The sequence below is a fragment of the Fusarium redolens genome (genome assembly GCF_020744475.1).
Source record: "Fusarium redolens strain MPI-CAGE-AT-0023 chromosome Unknown BKA55scaffold_4, whole genome shotgun sequence".
Classification (NCBI taxonomy): Eukaryota; Fungi; Ascomycota; class Sordariomycetes; order Hypocreales; family Nectriaceae; genus Fusarium; species Fusarium redolens.
Genome location: NW_025763667.1, coordinates 516,651 through 541,138, shown reverse-complemented (window position 1 = coordinate 541,138; position 24,488 = coordinate 516,651). Strand labels below are relative to the sequence as shown.

The window sequence follows — 24,488 nt, the reverse complement described above, 5'->3', positions numbered from 1 at the left end:
TGGAATCTTCAAAGCATAATTTTAACTATAAATTGATCAAGTACAACTTAAGCAAAAGGCTTGCGACCTTTTCAGGAGCTTCTATATGAACCCATGGTCCCATCTTGAGTAATTCTAGATGTTCTATAGATTCCGAGTTCACCATTTTTAACTCTCTTGATAAGGTAATTCAAAACGCTGACAGCTCCCAGGAGACAATAAACATCGTGGCTATTCCTTCCCTTTTCGCGGCATTCGGTAAGTAGAGACTAACTGCCTGTAACAGCGATGATGTTATGGTTAGGGTTGCACTATGTGCTCCAGAAAATCGACACTGCTTTGTTTGCTCGTTTGTATTGAATAAAGGCTAGTAACCTCGCGTGTCCTGATACTAGTCGGTGCGAGTGAGATTCCGGTGATGTTTTGTGGCGGATAGACATTGCAGTCTGCACGAACGACTGGCGTCCTTACATCTACTGCATTCGAATCTGTAAGTTTGATTGCGTCCGGAATCTGCTGGGACACTTCATCCGTACTCTTCTAGGTCATACTTTACTTGAGAAGGTTAATCGACTCTTTCATACAGGAGAGCAGAGCCAGATGTATCTAGCCCTACATGCCGTACTGCAACCATATCTTCAGTATGCAGAGAGCCTCTACAAATTAAAGGTGTTTTATGTAGGAAGCAATCAGAGCCTTAGTAATTCCAGTTGAGAATAAAACCTCAGGATCTGATGTTGAATTCAAAGATCGATTTCTGAAGATAAAGTCACGTTACATGTGATATTAAAGATCCTCCATGACTTAGAAGTAGTTACAAATAGTATAATATATAAAGAAATAAAACGTGATGTCTACAACCAAGTCTTGGATAAATATATACATATACTATCTTCCTCATCTTTGCAAGGCGGTATGACAGGTAGGCAATAGAAAATTAGTAGCGATTGTTCCTCTTAGTTCATTTAAGAGGAGTGCCCTTGCGATAGTCACAGTCCTGCTTGTCGAAAGGACCTCCGCAGCCAGTTGAGCTGTCATGCTCAACAAACACAGCAGGTAGGTTAAAGAAGCATCGGGGAATCTCTCCCTGAACAAGATTACTAGTGTCAACCTCATCACTGTCGCCCTTGTTCAAAGCACAGTCGATGAGAGCCTTGTAGTAAGTCTCGCGATCACCAAGACCAAATGAAGCCATCTTCTCGTAGATATCAGCACCAACCTCGGTCCACTCGCCCTCACGAATGGGGTTGGGGTCATTTCGCATGATGTACCAGCAGTACTCCTCACCATCACGGAGCGGCAGCCACTGACGACCGGTAGAATAACCGCAGTCTTCACGAGAATCTTTGCCACCAAGCTTATCAGCGACAAGGTGTAGCTTGGAGGCCTTCATGACGTCGTTGGCGACCTTCTTCTGGATATTGTTGGTGATGGAGCCCAGGGTAACGCGCACGGTCTCGACGTCATCGTCGAGAAGGAACCAGCCGCCGTTGAAGAACTTGGCGATTTTGGTCTCGTAAGTGTCCCACTTGGGGGCGGGGAGGGAGTTGTACTCGTCGTCGTTTCTACCACCTCCGGTAGCGATTCGGAGAGTATCCTCGAGCTTGACTGAAGCGGACTTGAAGAGGTCGGCAAGGCCGGCTGATATAGTAGCAGCACCATCATCCTCATCGTCGCTCAAGGAGAGACCGGACATGATACCTGCCAGAATACCCATGCCGGCAGAGATACCAGAGCCCTGTAATAGCGATAGTTAGTAACGGAGAATGAAGCTGGACAGACAATGTAACGTACCACTCCAGGAACAAGGCCTCCAAGGGCATTGCCCATAGTTGCGGCTGCTGAAAGCCAACCTTTCATATTGCCTGAGCCACTCTCGCTTCCGCTAAAGTCCTTAACCATCTGCCCGATCTTGAGGCCATTGACAAGAGTCTCAGTGGTCAACTGGCGGTGCAATTCGGCGAACTTGCCATGCATGCCCTTGACAGCCTGAAAGGTCCAGTACGAGTTCTTGCCTACAAATGTCTTGCCGTACTTATCGAACTGCTCTTCGCAGCCGATGCCGCCCATGGGGTTGCAGCTAGTTCCAATGAGAGCGCAGCCGCTAGCACCAGACTTACCATCAGTGCCACCCATGACCTGATCCTCCAGATTCTTAACCCAGTTATTCTGGTGCTCTATGAGGCTAACGGTCAGCATTTTATGTGTTAGGACGAGAAGCAAGCTGCTTACCCCATTGGCTCTTTATGAACAGCTCGAGGGATACACCAGCAGCTGTGTCTTCCCAAAGCTTGTCGACGCCCTCGACGGTCTTCAAGTCCCATCCCTTGCAGAACTTCTGCTTGTCGTTGAAGATATCGTTCGCGTCCCGCTTGGAGAACAGGGGTGAGGCCTCTCCCGCAGCAACAAGTGCCAAAAGAGCGGTAGTGGTCTTCATGGTGAAGATATTATGCGAGAGATAGATTGACTTGTGGGGAGGTATAGCCAAGTGAGCCGATGAAGACTTGGATCTCAAGCTTTTTTACTGAGCAAGAGAGGGCATATATATATTCCACTCGTTACACGGTCCAGCTTCTTTGTGGCACCATGTTGAGCTTGGCAGCTGACATGAATGTTTGGCGAGATGAGACTTGGCATCGCAGCACTATTGGTGTTTTTGTATATAGTATGGAGACTTGTGGTGCATTGAAGGATTGCAAAGGATCCACGGCCCAAGCTCACAGCCACTGTGATGATCCGATTGATCCCAGCGTGTAAGGCTATAGGGCGACCGTTGATGTGGGGGACTTTTATGGGGATGGCGTGGCTATCGCAATTAACGCGGCCAAGGACCAGACTAGGATCTGAATCCATAACCAAGTACTGTAAGATAAGTTACTGTCCAAAGCTAAAGACTTTGTGGTTCCAATGGGAATTACACGGTACTGAGGTGGGCTGACTTAGCAGTCTAGGAGTAGTCGGTGCAACTAATATTCCCGTCTATCTGTAGTTTGGCGTGTTTTACAAATCGATCATGGGCCCCTGTAACGAGACAGGTTGCATACTACAAGGCTGAGTTAGTGATGCAAAAGTGCCGCATACCAAACATAATTAAACATGTCGCCAAGAGGTTAGTTAAACAATCCTAATTGGCTGGCTCGTCTATTGCCATCGCACCAGAGTCATGATTGGGTATAATATTAGCTACTGCCCCAGATCATGACTCGCTTGCTCGCCAATACTGCGTGGGGTCCGGCATATGTATGTAAGATAAATCCCTGGCGATTCATAAAAGCTCCGAACTTCTGACGTCTAGAGTAGCAGTTGGTCTTACGCCAAGCAATTCCTTCACCCTTGAATTTATTAATTATTAATATAACGTATTGCATGACATTGAGATTGTTAATAGAAGCAAACTGCATGCTCAGCCTCATTTGATGCTACGGAGGCACTTGTCCTTTTCACAGATTGTAAACTACCAAGGTTGTGAATAGGTCAACCTTTTATTACTGTCTAATAATAGGAATACAGTGTAGAAAATTCCAGTACGGGTGTGACAGCCTCAAAAAGGTTGAGTAAGCTTGTCTCTCTGTCAAGTGACCCGATTCCAGCCTTTTCTAGTTTGCATTGGGCCAAAGAGAACCACCATTGTTTCCGTACTGACACTGCCTGTGATCATTTCCTTGACAACCACTGTCGCACCCGAGATTACCCTGATTGACACCATTGTTGTTGCCGATCTGATTGACATTGGCATACGCATAATTATGGTCGTAATAAGAATCCGTCGCTCCTTGGCCCTGACCAGCGCTACAGTGTGTATGAGTCTGATAGTTCGCGTATCCATTATGATAAGACATCAAGGGCTGGTACCAAATGGAATGGCACCCCGACTGAACATTGTTCCACTGGCATGTTCGGGTATCAGACAGAGTGTGCGTCTCACCCCATGAGAAATCAAAAGATGCTTCGATGACTTCGCCGAACTTGGCACTCAATCCAACGGTCCAGGTTTGAGAAACAGAGAAACCAACTGCAATGGCCTCGGTACACTGGTTACAGTAGAAACAGTTACCAACCTGGTGCCAAGCTTGGTACCAGTAGCCCCATTCCTTCTGATCCCACCACCTTTGAGTCTCGCTCCTACAGATTGGCGGGGCAGACTCTCTCTTGGTGAGATCGCTGATGAATGCGGCAGATTCATCGCGGGCAGTGTGGCCGGGTTTGTGTTTGATGCTCTTGACTTTGTTCTTATGACGGATGGCTTTGAGTTGGTCGCGGGTGTATTTGTTGCGGTGGACCTCGACGGTTCCATCAGGATGAACAATCTCCGTGATTACATCTGAAGATGGTCTGCTGATCTTGAGGCAGATAGGGTCTGTGGTGCCTTCGACACATTGAACAAATGTAGCGTTCTCTGGAGGCTCAGTGTTGTCCAGTCTAACAGCAAGGGGTGTGGCATAGCCGATTGCTACAAAAGACAGAACCAGAGTACTGAGGAAAAGCATGATTATTGATGGTAATGGATCGAAGCAAATCTTGTTCTTGAGGATGGGTTTGAAAGTCTGATTTTCTGCATTGACTGGTCTCCTATATATACGAATACACAAGTGGTAAACATTATATCCATGTGAGCGACATAGCTCAACAAGCTTTGAAGCTTACCACGATATTATCAACACCTTTCATCGCCTTGCATACATAAGATGCCGCATATCCGTAAAGTAGACATAGAAATCATAGACAAAAGATGCCGTGTATCCGTAGGGTAGAATCATTCTAGTACTTCAGACTTCAGCCGCAGAGGCACGATGACAAAGGTCCTACTCACAGCAGACCAAACGATGATTTTATTGCTCCTTTGGGTGATTTCAAGCTTAACAAATCACGCTCTGTTCAGCTGAAAAGTATTCTAGAATCAATCGAATAAGCGGGCAATGAGGGCTGCATAATAAGCGGGGAATATTTTCGTATTTCACAAGACTTGGCAGGGGTTGAGATAGGTCCATCGCTGTGGCTTATGCTGCTCGAAATGGAAGGTGTGATTTAGAGAAGATATCAACTGAGGAACAAAGCCAGTAGCACGTATTGCAATGAATCTCTTTTAAGAGCAACTAATCGTTATCTAAAATGTAGCCATGCTGCCTAAGTATAGCTTCTCAGTGTCCGGTAAGTAGTTGTGTCTTGCAGCGCAAAGGTTCAGGTAACATCATATCAAGCATGTCATACAGTACTCTTAGCCTTAGACCAACTACCTCTGTCTTTTTCTAGAAGGCTCTATAGAATCATTTGTAGTAAGCCCCCGTTTCGCGGTCCTAATCTCGGGTCGCATTCCCTGGGGCTGTTGTATCGGTCTGTTGCGTCCAAAGGAAGCGTCTTTCAGCTGTTCCTCACACAATCTTTTCACCTCCCTCCATTCCTCTCGGTTTTCGTAGTCATCCTTGGCTAACCTCTCGATTGATTCGAATAGGTCGGCAATGTCCCACGAATCGAGACTATGAGGGCTATGCTTCGCACCTAAGACCCCTAGCTGTCTTCTCCCCATCCCCTTATTGTGATGCTGTAAATTCGCATCCATGTTTAAGATAAGCTGCATTAAAGGCAACCGTTCCAGGTTCCAGGAATTACTGCCGACATAAGAGTAGATTTGTAACAATGGCTGCATCATAACGTGATAGATCAATGGGTATGTGCTCCCAAGAATATGTCCCTCATCTTGACAGCTAAATTGGTGACAGGGGTTGGATGCACTCTGCGCGACCCGGCAGTCCCCTAGCAATGTAATGTTTAGTGGACGAAACAATAAATGCCCCAATGAATCCTTGTTCTCAAAGACAAAGCGAATTACATCATACATTCCCATCTCGAGAGCAAGCGGGAAAACCACTGACAAGTCATCGCAGTGTCTGCGACATTCTTTATCATGTCGTAAGTAACGGGGAACGTCTGGTGACGGCGATGAAGTAGCAGTAATTTGGCCAAAGAGGAATTGCAACCTTGAAAGGAGATGGACTGTGATCTCAGGCGGGCATCCATTCAAGTCTCCATATTTGACAGGACACAAAGCATTCATATATATCTCGTCAGACCCTGAATCAGTGTGGATCATTCGACACCAGATTTCAGACAAGATTGCGTAGCTATTAAAGTCCTCGCTTTGAAGGTCTCTGAACAGGCGATTTGAGACGTCTGGCTGTAACAGCATGTCGTACACAGTCCTGTGCATAAATTTGACAGTGCATTCCTCAATTATCCTCTCATGTCGGTCATAGTTGTAGACTTCAAGTAGGCCACAGCACCGACTCCTTATTCGACCCTCCATAATGCGGCATTGGTCTTCCATTTCTGTGAGAGGAACCGGTTCGAGGTTCATTCCTGATAAGCTTGTATCTCCACCAAGCCCCTTTTCGTGTGTCAAGTACAACCCTAGAGTTGGAATGGGATCGATTCCCTTGCAACCTTCATTGGTGTAAACAAGATGTATGAGCTTCATAGCTTCTTGCTTCCATTTTGGATCAATTTTCCCAAGCATATGTTCAATGAGATCCTCAACCTCTTTGGGCAACTCGTCAACTCTTTCTTTGAGCTCGGTTATGGTACAAAAATCATCACATCCCTCGATGACCGACCGGCAAGCGAGAACGACCCAGAGGAAAACGCCGGATGCCTTTTCCACAAGCCTTTGCGTGATATCTCCAGTTTCCAGGGGGGATAGTCGAGATATAGTCATCATGTAGGGATGAGAGGCCACGGTATCGTCGATATAGGTAGCAACATCGTGTTTCGTCAACTTCTGAAGGCTCATCATTGGCTTTTGAGAAAATGCGGTGAAAAATGCCGGATGCGGTCTACTTGACACAAGAATCTTAACGTTCGAAAACGATTCAAGCTCGCTGATAAATCTTGCAACATCCATATCTTTCCCTTCATATTCGTCAATACCGTCAATCAAAAAAAAGATCTTTTTATCGCAATGAAGCCTTGAGCATAGATCTTTTAAAGCAGCTGTCATCTCCGCAACGGATGGAACTTCAATGTTTAGAGATCTTTGCTGAGTGTAGCACGCTTCTCGCCACATATGAGGAAGAGCGCTTTCAGTGACACTTGGGTCATGCTCCAGAATCTGGTAGAGCAGGCTTCGCAAAAGCCCAGACTGTGACTTTTGCTCCGACTTTCCAAGAGCGTAGAAGAAGAAGCTTGCGAAGATCAGTCCAGAGCCATTGACCCAGGTTCGAAGTAGAGCATGTGTTTTCTCATGCTGATGAAGGTACTTCATCAGAGTTGACTTGCCGCTCCCAGCTTTCCCAGAAAGCCAGTATAACCCAGATGCGCTCTGTAACCAAGTGTTGAGATCGTCCCACTGAAGGTAATCGCTAGGGGGATCAAGAGCCCATTGTAGAGTTTTGAAGTGATGGTTCTTGATATTAATTCTGCGGTCGTCGTACGAGCGGAACCAGAGAGAGCGGAGAACACGAGATGAGATAAGCGCAGACTTAGCAGCAACAGCTGCTTTGCTGACGCTTGGCCGTGTATTCGCTGTTGCTTGGATGACCAAGTCAAGTTCAGCAAGGTCCTTGATTTGAATCAAATCATTCTCGCAAGGAGTCGTTTCAGATTCTACCGAGATCGGAACAAGATTATTAAGGGAGGTATTGAAGTAGGAGAGATGGTCGATGAGAGAGTTAAATTTATCCTTGTCGACGATAACCCAACGCAATTGCTTGGTGGTTCTTTTCAACTCCCTGTGCTGGCCGGCATCCGAGACTTGAGAGGGCCGAATTTTGAGCGCCTCAAATTGTTTGAGGAACCTTTCGAATCGATAAGAGCTGGCGCCTCTATAGCCCGTTGTCGATCCAGTGCCGGTATGCTCGGTGGTAAGCTTGGTAACATCAACTTTCTTAAGACCATAGTCTCTTTGCAGAGCCTGGCCTTCACTCAACAGGCTTTTGACGCTTTCTAAAATACGCGAAACAATTTGTCGGGTATCCGTGTCGTGAGACAGCGTGTTCGTGGAGTCCTTCTTTAGAAGTCCAACGCGCTCAGACCATTGAAGAAATAGCATCCTCTCGACATCGAGCTTCGTGTCCAGTATGGCCGCATCTTTTACCAAGCCACGAGCTACTGTGATCATGGAGAAAAGGTCGACGCAATCTTTGAATAAACTTACGAGTGCCACGGCCCCGAGGGTGAGGCCAGCTACTTCCATGGCACAGTTGATTGATACTGCAGTAGGATTATGATATCTCAGCGAGACATATAAATCCAAGAAATGTAACAAATCTTTTGATGGGTTCTGTGAAAGATGAAATAAGATGGAAGAGAGGATTGTGAATGCGAGATGGAAGGATGAGCGACAGATGTGGAGGTGAAGATTATGAGCAAGGCGAGCTTGCCAAATTGAAATTTTCTGAGTCACATAATGGCACAGCCTCATTGAGATTGTTTAGAAGCAAGCCTTGGGCTGAATCGAAATACTGGCTAATAGGAGAACGTGGCTTGTTGGTGTCACAACGCAGCCGACAGTTGAAACAAGCAAGTTGGTTGGTCGAAGAGAAAAGATTGAGGCCCTCCAGATTCACAGCCACGACGGCCCGAAAGAGGCCGCGCTGGAATTCAAATGCTACACGGTTCTCTTATTGCCTTACTTAAAAGAATACAAAGAAATATAGGTAGAATCAAATCTTGATAGTTAAACAAATATCCAGAATAACTGGACTTGGCTAAAGAAGCCTCTCAGTAAGTGTAGTGGAATCTTGGGTTATGCTCTCCGAGCTCCTCGGCTTCCTCCTCAGTCAGTCCCTGGATTCTGTGATCCTCCTTACCCTCGACCTTTCTCTTATTCTGACGACGGAACCAAGCCCAGAAGGCCATGTAGATCAGTGAAGACATGGCAACCAGGGCCATGGAAACAGCATGGCCTTTGACGAAGCGGGGGCCTTCGTGAGTTTTGTACAACTAATGTCGTGTTAGCTAAGGCTCTTTGGAGGGAATAGGCTGTACTTACAAAGGGAGCTGGGATTCCGGCAGAGTTACCAATGGTAAGCTGCAGACCAGTGGCGACAGTACGCTTACCATAACGAGGGTTGTTGCTGGGAAGCCAGGCAAGAGGTAAACCGACGATGACATATAATCCCATGGCGGCGAGGAAGCAACCGAAGTATCGAACGCCAGATGGAGCTGGGCTGACGAGAAGAGCGTACCCGATGGCACAGACAAGACCAAGGACGACTGTAAAAACAGCTCGTCGTTGAGTTCGATCAGAGAACCATGCCACCACGAGGTAGGTAATCGCACCCATAGCGTAGCAAGGGATCGTGAGAGCCTGAACCTGAGCATTGTTCCAATCACCGAGACCACGGATGATAGTTGGCAAGAAGGTGCTGTATCCGTAGAGAATAGTATCTCCTCCGAACTGGCCAATGCAGAAAAGCCAGATCTTCCAATCCTTGAGACCAGCATAGACATCTTCCTTATGCATCTGATCCGAAGATTTGGTGTGACCAATTTGTCGTCGCATTCGTGCATCTATGAGTTCGCGTTCATTGATGGTAAGGTAATGAGCTGAATCGGGGTCATCCGCGAGCCAGAACCAAACGGCGATTCCAAGGATAAACGTTGGAATTCCTTCGATGATGATAATCCATCGCCAGCCTCGTAGTCCCGCAACGCCGTCCATATGACCGATACCGTAAGCGAGTAGGCCACCGAGCGATCCCGCGATAGCAGCACTGACGAAAAGATAACCGATTCGAAGGGCGTATTCGCGCTTGGTATAGAACATGGTGAGATAAATGGTGAGACCAGGAAAGAGACCGCCTTCAAGCGCGCCGAGAATGACACGGCATGCGACCAGACCCTTGAAGTCTTGCACGATGCCGGTAAGTGTCGCGACGATACCCCAGGCAGTGGTGATGAAGGCGATCCATCGTGAGGGTCTGAATTTCTTGATGACGAGGTTCGATGGAAGCTCTGAGGCGATGTACGTGACGAACAAAACCGAGACCGCAAGTTGATACTGCATCTGTTAGTATAGTGATCGAATTTTCATCGGTGGGTACTCACCTGATCACCTACTAAACCAAGATCCTCTTCCATACCATAGAGTCGCGCATTGCCGATATTGACACGATCCAGAAAACTGAGAAGGTAGAGCAGCATCACAGGTGGAACAATCCACATATCAAGCTTTCTCAAAAGCGCCTTCTCAGCAACTGGGTCGATGTAAATCTCATCTTGAGCACTGCGCTGCTCCTCAATCTCCTTGTCAGGAAGGATATCAGGCTTTGAAGTCATAGTGGCGAATCGCGTATTCCTCTAATGGTCGACCACAAAGATTGCGAGATGAGATGATGATGGAGAGAAGTTGAGTGAAGGGCCCAGTCAATTTAAGAACAAGGAGTCTTATCTCCGCACGGAGGTTTACCCCGGATCTTGGAGTGGGATTTGTATTTGGTAACAGGAACTATCTCGTGCTGTAACCCCAGAATCATCGCGGCAGGGATTTGGCCCGGGATCGCTGGTTGACCTGCCTGTCTTGGTGGAGCTGGCGTCGGTTTGTGAGGGGTTTGCCGATGGGGCATGATTCAGGGAACCGGCAACTCAAAAGTTGCCGGGTTGTCACTAAAACTAGACGCGCCGTGAGACGTCATTCTGGTTCAGCTCGGCTATTGAGAAATTACCTCGTTGTGCCATCGGTATCTGCATTCATTGCTTCACAATTGCTCCAAGCGGTCATCAAGACGATGTTCATTGATTGATAGATTGATGAGAATGGTGTCTTGCAAGTTGCCATCAGCGCCTCAACATGTTTATCTATCTAGCACCACTTATCTTATCCTGCTATCTTTCGTGGATCCACTATGAATGCATAGAACAATGATGGAACGTTATTGATCGACGTTTAGGCTACACTATCATCGGATGATAAGACAGCGCGCATTTGCACGACCCTCTTCAAGCTTCGATTGCACTCAAGCACCTGGCGTCCATTTGTATACTTGTATCTGATATTTAGACGATAAAATATCGTACATACTGATCTAGAAAATGTGCCCAGATATTCCAAGTTGAGGGTTGAAGATAAGCTGTCAGTCGCGGGTCTCGGCAGCAAACGAAGTATCTTGCTTGATACTTTGTCTTGTGACTGGATACACATATAAACTCAAAGATGTTAAAGGTCTTCCTCTGCGTACGTAACACCTTTGCTATCAACTGTAGAGTTGTCGTTTGAGACTCCAGAACTAGACCCTAGGTCATGGCAAATGTCCCAGTCAATCATCCCATGGTTTGGTGCTTGAGAGGCTGCCACACTATATCTCAACTTGAAATGGATGCTAAGCACGTAGTTTTTCAAATTTCGCCGATTCTTTCAATCTCTTACGTGCTCCCGTCTCCAAATATCGTCGTGAACCTTTGGATCATACGAGAGCCTAGGTCTGATCCATTGGGGAAAACACAAAACCATAAAACATGTACGAACCTTTCTAAATTAAACATAAGTGAATAGGAACTCTCAAAAGAATGACTCAAAAGTCACGAGGATGGGGTATATAAGCTGCCACCTTTCCCCCCATCAGACCGACAGGTAGAAATTGGACTCGAACCCTCTTAGCAACTGGACTGTGTAGGTATAGGAACAGTGATGAAATTCCCACAGTGGCAAAGTTTGTCATTCCGGTCTACCTTAGACTTGGAAACGATGGACTAGATCTGAGTTCTTGATGTCTACCCCCTGCTGTCATATCATGTTTCAAGAGCATCATGATTTCTAAGTGCCCGATCAAGCGAGGTATGCCGTCCAACAACAAGAATAACATCGCAGAACCTCTTGCAGGGGTCTATGATGTGCTACCGTGACTCTTGGCAAATGAAGTCTCGAGTGAGATGCGACGACGGTTCAGCAGGAGCAAAGCTGTTCTGTCTTCTCTGTGCAGTGAAAGCTCGCATCTGCACAAGTCTTTTGATTCTTAGCGGCGTAAATGCCTACCCTGCCTATGGTACTTGCGCCAGGAGTGGTATCTATCAGGGTAGACGTCTTGAATTCCGGGGACGGCAACTTCTGTCTTGCCGTGCGGGAAGCAAACGATATCACCCACTAACCTAGCAACTCAGTGTCTAATAAACCTTATGCCACGTCAACCCTAATCTATTCCCCTGGAATCATTGAATTGTCTAGGCTATTGCTGGCCTAGCAATCGACCAAGTTTAATTATCCTGCGGGTACGCGATGAGAAGTATGGGCTCGAAAAGGAGTACCTCATATATCGAATCAGACTCTCATATCCTGAAGCCACTATTGATTACGACGCCCCTCCTTTTGAATTATCGCCATTGGTCTTCCCCAATGCTTTCGCAATCGCATGCTTCCTATCATCCAACAAAGACTTGTCCCGAGTGACATATCTGTCCCTGCCTGGCATTCTGGAGTCCGTGAAATCTCGAATGGCAGTAAATGAACGGCAAACATGAAGCTGATCTGAGTCAATATAATTATGTTCAAGACCCTCCATGAATTTTGTGGGTATCAGAGCTGTGCTGCCATAGCATTGAACTGTTTGGCGAAGCATTTCTAAACAATGGTCTTGCATGGAGGTTAGCCGTGAGCCTTCAAGAAGAGCAACATAGTAAGAACAGTTAATGGGAGACATGCCGTTTTGAAGTGCTCCATGAAGCGTATGAGAGTTCGGGGGGTAGTATTCGGGACGCAACGCCTTGCGAAGCTCATTCTATTTAATCAGTGCTGATTCTAATGACCAACCCGGGGCTCAAAGGCTTACAATGCAATGCAACGTATGAAACATGTCGAACCTAGCAATCATGCGTTTAGTAATTATCTTATGTCAAGGCTCGGGGATATCTCATACCCAACTGTATAACCTCCCATATTTTGATCTACATACTCATGCCTCTTATCTCCCCAAGCTCTTTTGGCCTCCTCGTCCGAGATAGAGAAGTACCGTTTGCCAATGAGCCTCTGCCAGTTCTCATCGAGCTCTTGGCTTGGTTCACCAACATATCTCACGTTCTCTGGCCATGGTGCTGTCTCGTCTGGGTCTTTTATCCAGGGCGTGCCGTTGTTATGAAAATGCGGACTGCCCCGGAACTGGATCTTCTCTAGGGGAGTTCGTATTGGGAAAGCTGATGAGACAAGATCAGTATCTTGACGGAGTAGCTTGCGTAGAGGCTGACTTACAAAAGTCGGTTGCGAAGTTCGTTTCGTATGTTCCCAATTGAGATTGAGTATATAGCTTAGCAAGAAGTATGATTGATAATATTGCAAACATCACTGTGAGTACCCAGGGTAGTATGTAAACGAGAAAACATGAGAGGTTCCGTCTTTGGTGCTCTCTCGACCTCGCTGCAGCAATATCTGAATCTGAAGAATCATCATTTAGTGAGTTGGTCTCTTTGGTCTGAACAGGGACATATTCCCTATCTGATGGCCTTGTTGAGCGATGCATCGAAAGAATGAGTCGAGGGGAGGTCAACACCGGAGTGGCCATGAGCAATGGCCTTCTGTGCAAAAGTGATGCGGTGGCTGGATCCTCCAACTCTTCAGATAGCTTTCCTGGGGAATTCGATCTGGGGGTGAGATCTATCCCCGACTGCTTGGTGCGGCATGACAAATGTACGAGTTTGTGTACGGCTAGCGAGGTTTACCTAATTGGCCATCAATCTTCAAGGGTCCGGAATTGTGTGATCATCCTACCAAGGTGCTTAAAGGCTTTTTAGCCCCCACGATAGGATTATAAAGACCCTCGGCAAGAACGGCAGTTGGAAGTATAGACAATAGTGTATATCCCTGAGATTTCACAATGAATTCCGAACCAAAAGTCCCTGCACCTCCATCCTTCGAAAGTCTCACTGCCGAAGCGGTACTAGCCGAGACCCAAAATATCCTCAACTCAACAGCAGCTCTGCATGACGATCTTGCCGCTACATTCACACCCTCGTCCACAACCTTCACCAGTATTATCCGACCCATCATAGATAATACCAACCGTGCCGCATGCCGCCTACGCATTCTGACGACGCTGCTGGCACAGTTATCGCCGGACAAGGAACTTCGTGATGCTGCCCGTCAGGCTGAAACACGTGTCGCGGCAGCTCAGGTCAAGATCCTCATGCGACCTGACATTGCATCCCTAGTGGCGGTAATATACGACAGAGAGAAGACGGCTCCGGATGCGAACCTAGATGGAGAAGATCAACACTTACTTGCTCGTGTGCATGGCGAGTACATGCGTTCTGGGTCGTTTTTACGAAGCGATGAAGAGCGGGAAGAGCTCCGAGCCGCTCTGGAGGAGATCGATCAGGTGCGATCTGCCGCACAAGCTGCCTTCACAGAGGACGAGGGTGGTATCTGGTTTGACCGTGCAGATTTGACGGGCGTTCCAGAGACTATACTTGCATCTATGCCTCAAGACGCAACTCGGATCCAAGTGACATTCCGAAATGACCATGTTACAGCAGTGATGCGTCTCGCAGTCAGCGGTGAGACTCGCCACCGGTTTGCAGTCGCTGGACTGAACCGTCTTCCTGAAAACGTAGCTCGTCTAGCTTCGCTAGTCGCTTTACGCGATAAAGTTGCTCGCCTGTTAGGGTTTGAACACCATGCGGCTCTCAAGATTGCGGATAAGATGGCACCTAGCGTTGCTTATGTTGAGGCTCAGCTGGATGACCTTCACAGAAGGCTAAAGCCACTTGCGCAAGTTGAGACCGATAGTTTGATTCGTTTCAAGCAAAGGGATTATGAAGAGCCTGTTAGTGAGTTGCACTCATGGGAGAGGGCGTATTATCTGCACAAGCAAGCCCAGGAAATTTTCTCCGTGGACCAAGAGCTCCTTGCTGAGTACTTTGAAGCCAATCATACTCTCCGGGGGATGCTTAATGTGTTCCACGACCTTTTTGGGATCGACTTTAAGCTTATTGAAACTTCAGTATGGCACAAGAGTGTCGTGGCATATGAAGCCTGGGACTCAGCCAGCGAAAGAGGCAGTTTTCTGGGACATTTGTACGTTGATCTCTTTGATAGAGATGGTAAATATCGTGGGGCACACCATGTTCTGATTCAACCGGTAGGTTTACTAGCAATGTTCCTGTATATCAAACTAACTACCAGTTCAGGGTTTCACCGAAGCAAACGGTGATAAACACTACCCAGCATCGGCCATGGTGTGTAGCTTCGCTAATCTGTCGCTATCCCGCCCATCACTGCTTCAGCACAGTGAAGTGAAGACCATGTTTCATGAGCTTGGACACGCCATTCACAACATAGTGGCCATAACAAAATATTCTATTCCTCACTCACGAGACTTCATTGAAATTCCAAGCATCATGCTTGAGAATTGGATATGGCTCCCAGAAGTATTAGTTCGACTCGGTCGTCATTATACAAGTCAAGAAGCTTTACCTCGGGAACTAGCACAACGCGTCGCACGAACAAGAAACGCAAACAGAGCTAACAACATCCTGGCTCAAGTCCAACCAGCTCTATTTGACCTAGCGATTCATACACCTCCAACTCATGAAGCTGCGTTAGAGATGGATACAACTGAAATCTGGAACAAAACAAAGAGAGATGTTCTCATGCATAGCTTTGGACCAAATCCGCGTGATTGGGGAGCTGGACAGGCGAGGTTTGCGCATATGTTTCGTAAGAACGATGGTAGTTACTATGCCTATCCCTTATCGATGGTCTTTGCAGCAGATCTCTTCATGTCTGAATTTTCAGAAGATCCTATGAGTCCGGAGACGGGGAGAAAATATAGGTATCAAGTGCTGGAACCGGGGTCAAGTCGTCCGGAGATTGAGATTTTGAAAGACTTTCTGGGGAGGGAACCAAGTAGTAAAACTATTTTTGATGAACTCTGTCAAGACCATGACGGGTTAAGATAAATAAGATATTATATATAAGATCTACTGCAAGAAATTCAAAAGCTATGTCAATAACTCATGCACTGCATAGAAATTCCAGAAACCGTACTGGGTATTTGCACCAGACAGGCCCCAATGGTCACAACGGATTAATAACGCCAGTCCTTCGGCTTATATCCTGGCATCCCCGCATGTCATGTCCCCAGGTCACTTCTACTGTAAATCTTTTAAATCCCAAGTAGATTACTCCTCCAACACCGTTCTTTTTAGATCATCTGCCCAAGATCTGACATGATGGCTGGCGGGATTTTGCTCGGCGAGCAAGAACCCAAACCAACCACACGGTCTTTCCTAGACCACGGCAAATTGATCTCTCTCATCTCTCATGCTCGAAGTATTCGCATTTTCCTCCTCCCAAGCTTCATAAGCCAAGGCTCAGTCCCCAAAGAGAGCGCTCAGGCGCGATCATCCGCCTCTCCAACACTTTATCTCGATGGATTGCGTGGACTCTTCTCTTTTCTCGTCTTCCTTCGCCACTTTCTCTTGCCCTGGGAAGAAGGTCTTGACACTGGTTTTGGCCAAACCAACAATATGTCTTTCATCAAGCTCCCCATAATCCGACTTATCTATGGTGGGCCTACTGTGCCCATCTTCTTCATTGTCTCGGGGTTTTTTCTTGCGTACAAACCACTGAAACTCATCCACAAGAAAGATTACAACACTCTTGGGTTGTACACCATGTCATCAGTGCTGCGTCGCCCATTTCGACTGTTTCTACCTCCACTGGTATCAACATTCATCGTCGCCCTTGCAGTGAGTGCGGGACTTTACACGGCTCCGTATCAAGATATGCCGGGTTGGGTGCCCAGGCATCCAGAGCAACTCGGATCATTGTGGGCGCAGATATGGGACTGGATGCGTTTCTTGGTCGTTGATTTGACGCACCCTTGGAGCTGGAAGTCACCAGTATCTGAGTATGACAGTCATCTATGGACAGTCCCAATCCAGTTTCGCGCCTCCATGATTATTTATCTCACACTTCTTGCTTTGGCGAGAGCCCGTGTCTGGGTTCGTGGTACGACACTGGTCTGTCTATGTCTCTACTCACTTCAGCAGGGAAGATGGGAGATATACCTGTTCTTCGCTGGGGTCTTTCTCGCTGAGAGAAGTCTCGAGAGTCGTAATGATTTCGAGGCTCAGCTCACCGATGGCGGTGAATCTGCCACGATTCGACTTCCACTACGGTCCCCAGTTCGGCCAGGAATCCTCCAGAAATTTGTATTTCTGGTTGGACTATACTTGAGCTCATACCCTCGAGCGAGAGACGCAGGTTTTTCTATGCCTGGTTACGTATTTCTTTCAACACTGACAAATCGATACATCTATTGGCAATCCTATGGTGCAACTCTAATCTGCTGGTCTTCAAGTAGGGATAGACTACTCCAAAAGCCTTTCACGTCACGTCCCCTTCGTTACTTGGCAAAGATATCATTTACATTGTATCTTGTTCATGGCCCAGTTTTGCATCTTTTCGGATATTCAATGGTACCTGCATTCCAGGGCTTCACAGGTAGCTCCACTGAGTGGCAGTACCAGCTCGGAGTGCTGCTAGCTCTAGCAGTATTGGCTCCTATGGTTGTATGGATTGCAGATGTATTTTGGAGAGCGGTGGATAAGCCTTGTTCTGTCTTGGTCGTTCGCACCATAGAGCCATTCTTTGCTGACTAGAACTGAATGAAAACTCGTGGATAGCTTATCTGCATCGTTTCCTCTTTACTCTCAAGCAGACCGCGGCACTTATTTCGAAGCCGTATCGGTTGATACCATTTTCAAACTCCCCTGCCAGTATCGGCTTTAACATTGCCGCTGACATGCAGCTTACTAGTAAAGCATCACCATGTGAAGCAAATATCGCAGGGGATGTCGCTGCCGCTTGATCCGTAACTTATTATCAGATAACACGAAAAAGACGCAAAGCAAGGTAATCTACACCGGATTGAGTTACATAATTCCGCCCCCAAAACCTTTTGCAAGTTGTGGGTGTACGATGATCTCGGGTTATCGCCACGAGCATTATCCCTCGTTGACAAGACAGAGGCATTGCGTTGTTTCCCTCCTTTAGGCCATTTAAACGTCGTCGGATACATATCTGACATACCCTGTGAAATCTGTCGATCTCTGAGCATCCATTGCATTTGTCGAGAACGACAGTTGACGTTCACTCGCCCAATGGCTTACATGCAGGGGTTTGGCCGACAGCTCGCGAGCACGTAATACAAGTCAACTATTACACTATCTCTATTCTATACCTGTTCAATAGCGGTAACATAGAACCTCTGACTCCGTTGTTATTACATCATGAACCCGAATCGGCTTTGACAGATTACCCAGCGAGAGAACATCCTCCAGGCTAGATCCCGTTAGGGACTCGTTGGCATGGACCCTGGTATTCTGTCTAGGACCCTGATAGGTCTTAGCTCTGCTTTCGATATCCTGCTGCTGCCATAGCCACCATAGTCGATCAACCTGGGCGTGATGTAGATAAAACACAGGATCTACCACAAGAGTGTCAGAATGGTGCCGGACGGAAGAGGCGTACCGTGATCTTACCGTTTGGTGCGGTCAGCCCGTAAAAGTCCCCTCGCACAAACTGAGGAATCGAGTTGTGAGCTTGAACTTCGAGCGCATCAACAAATTCTTCATATGCTGCTATACTCAGCACGCTATTAATAGCGTCGGTCGTGACTCGATTCTCCAACTTGACCTTTTTCTCACCCACCTGAAAGCCTCGGCCGAGGCAGTGAGGATTCCTCAAGATATCGAATCCATGACCGTTCGACTTTGACTGCCACTGGCGGGTTGCATTCGCAAAGGCACCTTCTGTAACACAATGGCCCCCAAATATTTCGGGTAAAGAGCTTCCGCTTGTACCGTTACCACCGAAGCCATCATTAGGATCAAAGATCGGAGAGACGGCTAGGTCATGGGCGTCCAATGCCCAATCCCAGTACCTATGCCAGATCAAGTTAGGCAGTTATCATCAATAGAAATGGGCTACACTTACGGCAAAGATCCCTGGAATCCGCACTCCTCTACCAATGCTTTTTCGTATGTGTGAATGAAGTATCGATGCCAGGGTAGGAATGAAGCAGCGTAATGCGTGACAGTGCCTTCGAACACATGCATATATGCAAAGTCATCGTAAAGGCTGCTCCCTGGCTCAAAGACTGATTCTTTCTCAGTTAGACAGACGACAGCACTGATGTAGTCGCGCTTCTGCGTTTTGTTTAGATCCCTCCATTCCATCCGTCTCACCGGGTGAGTGCAGCTTGTATGTCTCGTCAATGAAATACCCCATGAAATAGTAAGTCCCACGAATAGGACTGCTACCAGGCAAATGCTGATAAGACACGATATGCTGAGCTTGCGACCACTTTCTTTTCCAACAGACCTGTCAGTATGTTAGCATCTGAGCTTAGTAGATGGTCTGCCGTTGCTCTGTGATATATACTCTGGCTCCTGATTCACCAGGGGTTGATATTTCCACTTTCGAGACATGGCTTTCGAAACTTTCATGTAGAATGCTTTCATGATGTTGCTGATCAATGGTCTATACACCAGAAAAGTAGAACTATAATGATAAAGGTAGTGAGAACAGGAAGTTCGGCTTCCTTCAACACACTGTTGAAGTGAAGATAAATCTGATATCGTATGTAATGTCTTTGACACACCAAAGATAACCCTGAGCACCGACCGGGGATAGGGACAATCGGCATAAAGTGGTGTGTCACATCACTTAAATCCTACATATCTCCAGCGCTGTCGCCAAATCGCTTTCATGCTGTGATCGACAAATAGGCTAGAAGGGAGTGTGTCGAGACAAGCCAGGGTCCCCTCCCCACTTACACATTGGGGGCTCTCCATTCCGACACAGATCAGCCAAAGGATATTGGATCTTTTTACTTGCATTCTATGTAGACTCGAGTCCTCGAATATCCCCAGAATCCATGGGGTCATCCTCACTCTATGCCTCCCTCAATACTCTTGCCATCATGACATTCAACAAAGAGATGGAGCAAGATGCCCTGCTATCTGAAGAAGCAGGAAGGTCTTCATTTTCTGATGCCAATGCCGAGTCGCAGACTGAGACTTTTTCTTTTCAGCAAGCATCCAGAGGGGCATCTCGTCTAAATTTGTTTCCGCGGAAAGCCATCCTCATACACACTTTTATTTTCATTGTCTATACCGTATTGTTACTATTCGTCGTGGTCCCTATTTTGACATCTCATGAAACGGGATCTGAAGTTGCATATAGTAAGTTCCCAACTCCTCTTCCCACTTTCGAGCTCACGTGTTTACTTGTTAGTTCCCTACAATCCCGGGCCACATGCCCAGATCTTCCAGCATGGACATTCCATTTACGTTGGGAAACCATCATCTGAGCTAGATAAAGCTGGGAAGAAAATGCTCAAGATTAACTTATTCCTGCTCCTTTCAACCTACTTATTAGCTAACATGTTATGAGACTCCAATATTCGTATCACCGAGGAGGAAATAAACCATATACCTGGCAGAAAGGAGCAGGCCATCGAGCTACCCGATGGCGGCTATTTTGCGACTCTCAACGTTTATCATAATCTTCATTGTATAGTAAGTCTTTCTATCTAAAGCGATCTCTAACAGTTTGTCGTTCCTAATACCAAGCAACATATAGAAACGCCTTCATCATTACATGTATCCAGATTACTACTTGCCCAATATCACTCAAGAACAAAAGAGAGCAAATGAGCACCACAATCGTGAGTTTCCTGGCCAATTTTGATCGCATCTTCTCACTGATTGCATATCCAGATCATTGCTTAGATATGCTCAGACAGAGCATCATGTGTCAAGGGGATATGCAGCTTCTGACGATGAAATGGCGCCTAGATAGACGTTAATAGCACAAAGGATTTACAAGCAGCGGGATCACACTGTAAACTGAGCTACGTCGGCCAGCTCCCAAATCGATACACGCATCTCTTGGATAACTGAGGGGTTGGCTTCCTGTTCCCTTCTCGGCCGACGGCAACACTTAACCCGTTAAACGCTACGGGATGGGAAGCTCAGCCTATCTTACATGCAAGCTTATAGGAGTGCTTCTAAAACTTGTAAATAACTGAGATCAACTCCCTGCCCAAGACCCATGATCGGTAGTTACTGGGGAAAAGAACACGTCAGACGATTGCCTATCGAAGATGCCGGATTGCCGAGATATATACCTGGGTTATCCTCCAGCAAGTGCATGCACACACCCAGCATGGATTCAAATCCTGCCCCCAACTCCATGCATCCCCAGGATTTGATATTCAACTACACCACCACGGTCTCGTATTCCGTTTCAGAAGATCTACAAGAAAATCTTCACAAGGGGTAAGTTACGACATCCTTTCATCGCTGCATGGTCAGTACTCTCCATTTCGTAACACATTCCGTATATCTGCCGCTTTCTGTCAAAGCAACCGGGTCTAATCACATACAAGAGAAACATAAATAGTGGTAATGAGTCTTGGAATCTCAGTAACCAACTTCCAAGCTCTAACTCTATTCTGATATTCAACTTACAATCAACATGCGTTTCTTTTCCATCTTGTCTGCTATGACTCTCGTAGCCTCAGTCATGGGTGCCGCTATTCCTATTCCTGTTGAAGAAAACACGCTTGATATTAAACGTATAGGCCCGAAGAACTCACTTTCGTTTAGGCCTAACTAACACGAATTCCAGGTGCCGAGGGTCACGTCGACGATGCTAGCCTACAGAAACGTATAGACTTGTGACACTTTAGAGACATAAGATGCCGACTAACTCTTGACACGTAGGTGACGAAGATATGGCGATGGCTGTGCTCGCAAGAGAGGACGTTAGAAAGCCTTTCTATGTGTCCACTGGAAATACTATTCAGATGCCTGGATGGAGTAGTGGAGAGGAAATGTCTGGTTTATCTACTCAGATGGCGGATGATCGCCAAGCTCGAGGACGGCTACATAGTGAAACCAATATATCATGTACGAAGTTACAAAATAGCGGGAGACTTTCTGCATCCCAAAGTGTTGATACGGCAATCAGTACACTGATGGTTACTGGCCCAATGTCACCGAGGACATTATATTCTTTGTGTTCTATCTGAATAGAAATGGTTCTTCAATCTCAGAAGCAAATTCCCTTAACGTTCCATCCTCCGTGAATAACACATCTAACCACTGTACTTGATTTCCATCCAAGAAGCTACCAATAAGAGGATTACCCAGGATATCAACATTTTCGTAACCGATAATTCCAGATTCACATACCCCAGAGCCATTATCCATACTCATTGGTGTTTGGAAAGCTTGTTCCTGAGCTTGTGGGACTTCCTTTGGCAGGGAATTGGGAGTTTGTGTGATCATTGGGGGTCTATCGAAGCTCATCCCATCTAATCTACCTGTTGCCCGCAATGTTAACACACGGGCTTGAATGTCTGATAGTCTCTCGCAAAAGTCGACTGCTGGGATGTTGCCGTCGTTCTTCAGAGATCGTAAGACACTTAGTAAGGTCTCGAGATGATCTGAGTTGACGGCTGTAGGTTTCATTACTGCTGACATGATGAGAACCATGGCTGCTGAGAATATATGATGTGCATCCCAGTATCCAAAGGTCGCGATGCTACCATCTAAAAACAGGCCTTCCACGATACGGCTTGATGCTTGAGCAGCGTTGACGCAACTCTCTGCCAAAGCAAGAGTGATAGATGAGACGTTCTGTCGTGGCAACGCATCTTCTCTCACTTTGGTGCCTAGTTGGAACTGAGTCTTGAAGAGGTGAAGTAGAACAGGTCGAGTTGTTTGTATGATGCATTGATTGTATGCAAGATGAAGACTTGCAACGGGTCGAGGAGTACCTCGTTCTTTGACGCGCATGTCGGATTGTAATTCATCATGCCATTCTCGAAGTTGTTTAAGAATGCCGTGGACTTGATGTATGTAAAGACCGTTCGTAGCTTTGGGTATACCATAAATATGTGTCACTACACGCCGATATTAGTAACACGACGGAAGACAGAGGCAAAAGAGCAACTTACAGATATTTCCAATGATCTTAGCTAGCTTGATATTGATAATAAGATTCTGCGGGTCGAGAAACTCCGCCGTCTCATCCTTTGTCAAACCATCCATACTCGGCATCTCAACATCAATATCCTCATCTCGGACGGTGATAGGCTGGCCAAGCTTTGATGCTGAGAACCGGTCGAAGAAGTAAAGCACCCACCATGTTCTCCTTCGACTCTCTCGTTCGACAGGCGAGAGAGTGGTATGCCTCGACGCAGATCTGTGCATACCTAGACTTTGAGCCAGGCGCATGGCTATCCCACTATAGCAGTACGCTGTTCGTATCCGGCCCAGTATGTTTGATGCCCAGGCCTGTTGGTGGTATATAGTTAGCCGACGTCGGCTGTAGAATGGCAAGGAGTGAGGCTTACTAGTAGAGTGAGAACTTCAACCTGCATCAAAGAAGGCTCCTCATATAGATCTTGGTTCTCTTGCAACAGATTGACCGACCTAACGTAGTAGTTCGTTCCCGGCACTCTGTTATTGTCACCCACTCCCCTTCTATGTGTATATATCTCTCCCAAGGCCATGAGTGCATAAAATTTACACAGCCACAGTGCTGATGGCACCACTTCCCTTCGATAAACAGCATCAATCTCCTTCATGAACGTAACTTTCAGAAACAATGGATGGTAGTTCCCTATGAATCTTCGGGCCACGTTGAGGAGTAACTTGACGTGCATCCGCTCAGGAAACTCGGGTCCTTGATCTACTGCCAGTCTACCATATGTGTTCATTCGATGATAGTTGGACAGGCCAGCTGTCGAGGGGGTGTATGTATCGTCGAGACATGATAAAAGTCTGTTGCTGAAAGCAGCGCATGAGGCTTCGCCGATGAAGCCTGGTTCTGAGGATCGTTCTTGGATCGGCTTTTCCGGTTGTCTATCGAAGAGAGGGTTGAATAGATTGCTTTCTTCTTTTGAAAGAGATGGAGGCGCATCGTCTCGGGTTTCTTGATCCTCGAAGGGAGTGAATGTCGGATTGGTTTCGGGAGTCTGATTATGGGTTGTGATAGCCTGGAGTCGTCTGCTATCTTCTTCGAGCTTCTTGAGGTAACTAAACATGATGTTAGTGTATCACAAAAACTTCAAGATGATTGAAGACCATGTCAGAATGGCTTAAGAACATTTGAATGGTATTTACCTCTCAGCAATTGGTATCTTTCGCTCCTTGTTCGCAGGGAACTCACATTCATCCGCCCTGGCCGTCGACTTACAAGACTGGCAAGGTTTCTCACCCGAGCACTTAATCTTCTGCGAATGACACCGATGGCAACTACTTGACAATCAGACCAAATCACGTTCACATCATCAAGGTATCTCACGCAGCAAGCAGTCTTCTCGGGCGTCGCGTACTCATTTCGGGCTACCCTTGCAAATGGTTGAGTAATGGAATAATCTCAAACTCTTTGACAATGCGGGTCCGAGTCTGGGGTAATCGTCTGTATTTGCCGTTGATGATACCGAGGATGGATGGTGGAGATGGATCGGTAAGTTGAGAGTTGCCGGTCAGATTGATCGGCTTTTCTG

The 24,488-nt window shown here is 46.8% G+C and overlaps 10 protein-coding genes across 10 annotated transcripts; 3 read left to right on the top strand and 7 right to left on the bottom strand.

Annotated features, from left to right (window-relative positions):
• Window positions 1-940: 940 nt before the first annotated feature.
• Window positions 941-2,416, bottom strand: BKA55DRAFT_503888 (uncharacterized protein; the record flags this gene model as incomplete). The annotated part of the gene is made up of 3 exons (XM_046187050.1): window positions 941-1,717; window positions 1,774-2,156; window positions 2,212-2,416. 3 exons carry the CDS (start codon window positions 2,414-2,416, stop codon window positions 941-943), a joined length of 1,365 nt encoding a protein of 454 aa, XP_046052703.1.
• A 1,159-nt stretch (window positions 2,417-3,575) lies between these two features.
• Window positions 3,576-4,466, bottom strand: BKA55DRAFT_535841 (uncharacterized protein; the record flags this gene model as incomplete). The annotated part of the gene is made up of 1 exon (XM_046189746.1): window positions 3,576-4,466. One exon carries the CDS (start codon window positions 4,464-4,466, stop codon window positions 3,576-3,578), a length of 891 nt encoding a protein of 296 aa, XP_046052702.1.
• A 584-nt stretch (window positions 4,467-5,050) lies between these two features.
• On the bottom strand, window positions 5,051-8,331 carry BKA55DRAFT_559833 (prion-inhibition and propagation-domain-containing protein). Its single transcript, XM_046192022.1, has one exon. The coding sequence runs from the start codon at window positions 8,162-8,164 to the stop codon at window positions 5,210-5,212; it is 2,955 nt and encodes a 984-aa protein (XP_046052701.1). The 5' UTR covers window positions 8,165-8,331; the 3' UTR covers window positions 5,051-5,209.
• Window positions 8,332-8,691: 360 nt separating this feature from the next.
• Window positions 8,692-10,251, bottom strand: BKA55DRAFT_504703 (major facilitator superfamily domain-containing protein; the record flags this gene model as incomplete). The annotated part of the gene is made up of 3 exons (XM_046187118.1): window positions 8,692-8,913; window positions 8,963-9,973; window positions 10,021-10,251. 3 exons carry the CDS (start codon window positions 10,249-10,251, stop codon window positions 8,692-8,694), a joined length of 1,464 nt encoding a protein of 487 aa, XP_046052700.1.
• Window positions 10,252-12,257: 2,006 nt separating this feature from the next.
• Window positions 12,258-13,460, bottom strand: BKA55DRAFT_535838 (uncharacterized protein; the record flags this gene model as incomplete). Its single annotated transcript, XM_046189745.1, has 4 exons — window positions 12,258-12,683; window positions 12,735-12,765; window positions 12,858-13,095; window positions 13,151-13,460. 4 exons carry the CDS (start codon window positions 13,458-13,460, stop codon window positions 12,258-12,260), a joined length of 1,005 nt encoding a protein of 334 aa, XP_046052699.1.
• Window positions 13,461-13,772: 312 nt separating this feature from the next.
• BKA55DRAFT_503677 (uncharacterized protein) lies at window positions 13,773-15,855 on the top strand (the record flags this gene model as incomplete). Its single annotated transcript, XM_046187028.1, has 2 exons — window positions 13,773-15,035; window positions 15,085-15,855. The coding sequence occupies 2 exons, from the start codon at window positions 13,773-13,775 to the stop codon at window positions 15,853-15,855; spliced, it is 2,034 nt and encodes a 677-aa protein (XP_046052698.1).
• Window positions 15,856-16,128: 273 nt separating this feature from the next.
• Window positions 16,129-17,562, top strand: BKA55DRAFT_686398 (acyltransferase 3; the record flags this gene model as incomplete). Its single annotated transcript, XM_046198936.1, has 1 exon — window positions 16,129-17,562. The coding sequence occupies one exon, from the start codon at window positions 16,129-16,131 to the stop codon at window positions 17,560-17,562; it is 1,434 nt and encodes a 477-aa protein (XP_046052697.1).
• Window positions 17,563-18,147: 585 nt separating this feature from the next.
• On the bottom strand, window positions 18,148-19,161 carry BKA55DRAFT_637076 (uncharacterized protein; the record flags this gene model as incomplete). The annotated part of the gene is made up of 3 exons (XM_046197045.1): window positions 18,899-19,161; window positions 18,445-18,845; window positions 18,148-18,389 (listed from the first exon to the last, which is right to left on the bottom strand). Exons 1-3 carry the CDS (start codon window positions 19,138-19,140, stop codon window positions 18,148-18,150), a joined length of 885 nt encoding a protein of 294 aa, XP_046052696.1. The 5' UTR covers window positions 19,141-19,161.
• A 725-nt stretch (window positions 19,162-19,886) lies between these two features.
• On the top strand, window positions 19,887-20,697 carry BKA55DRAFT_535834 (uncharacterized protein; the record flags this gene model as incomplete). Its single annotated transcript, XM_046189744.1, has 4 exons — window positions 19,887-20,148; window positions 20,360-20,484; window positions 20,577-20,633; window positions 20,686-20,697. The coding sequence occupies 4 exons, from the start codon at window positions 19,887-19,889 to the stop codon at window positions 20,695-20,697; spliced, it is 456 nt and encodes a 151-aa protein (XP_046052695.1).
• A 1,232-nt stretch (window positions 20,698-21,929) lies between these two features.
• BKA55DRAFT_559827 (fungal-specific transcription factor domain-containing protein) lies at window positions 21,930-24,453 on the bottom strand. Its single transcript, XM_046192021.1, has 5 exons — window positions 24,284-24,453; window positions 24,103-24,234; window positions 23,331-24,015; window positions 22,932-23,271; window positions 21,930-22,877 (listed from the first exon to the last, which is right to left on the bottom strand). The coding sequence occupies exons 1-5, from the start codon at window positions 24,316-24,318 to the stop codon at window positions 21,994-21,996; spliced, it is 2,076 nt and encodes a 691-aa protein (XP_046052694.1). The 5' UTR covers window positions 24,319-24,453; the 3' UTR covers window positions 21,930-21,993.
• Window positions 24,454-24,488: the final 35 nt, after the last annotated feature.

Bases quoted from the DNA above. Each gene is read 5' to 3' on its own strand.
- BKA55DRAFT_559833 (XM_046192022.1), bottom strand. From the start codon at position 8,164: ATGGAAGTAGCTGGCCTCACCCTCGGGGCCGTGGCACTCGTAAGTTTA.
- BKA55DRAFT_559827 (XM_046192021.1), bottom strand. From the start codon at position 24,318: ATGAGTACGCGACGCCCGAGAAGACTGCTTGCTGC. The intron at 24,235-24,283 runs GTGAGATACCTT...ATTGTCAAGTAG, and splicing joins CCGAGAAGACTGCTTGCTGC to TTGCCATCGGTGTCATTCGC. The intron at 24,016-24,102 runs GTAAATACCATT...CATCATGTTTAG, and splicing joins AAGATACCAATTGCTGAGAG to TTACCTCAAGAAGCTCGAAG.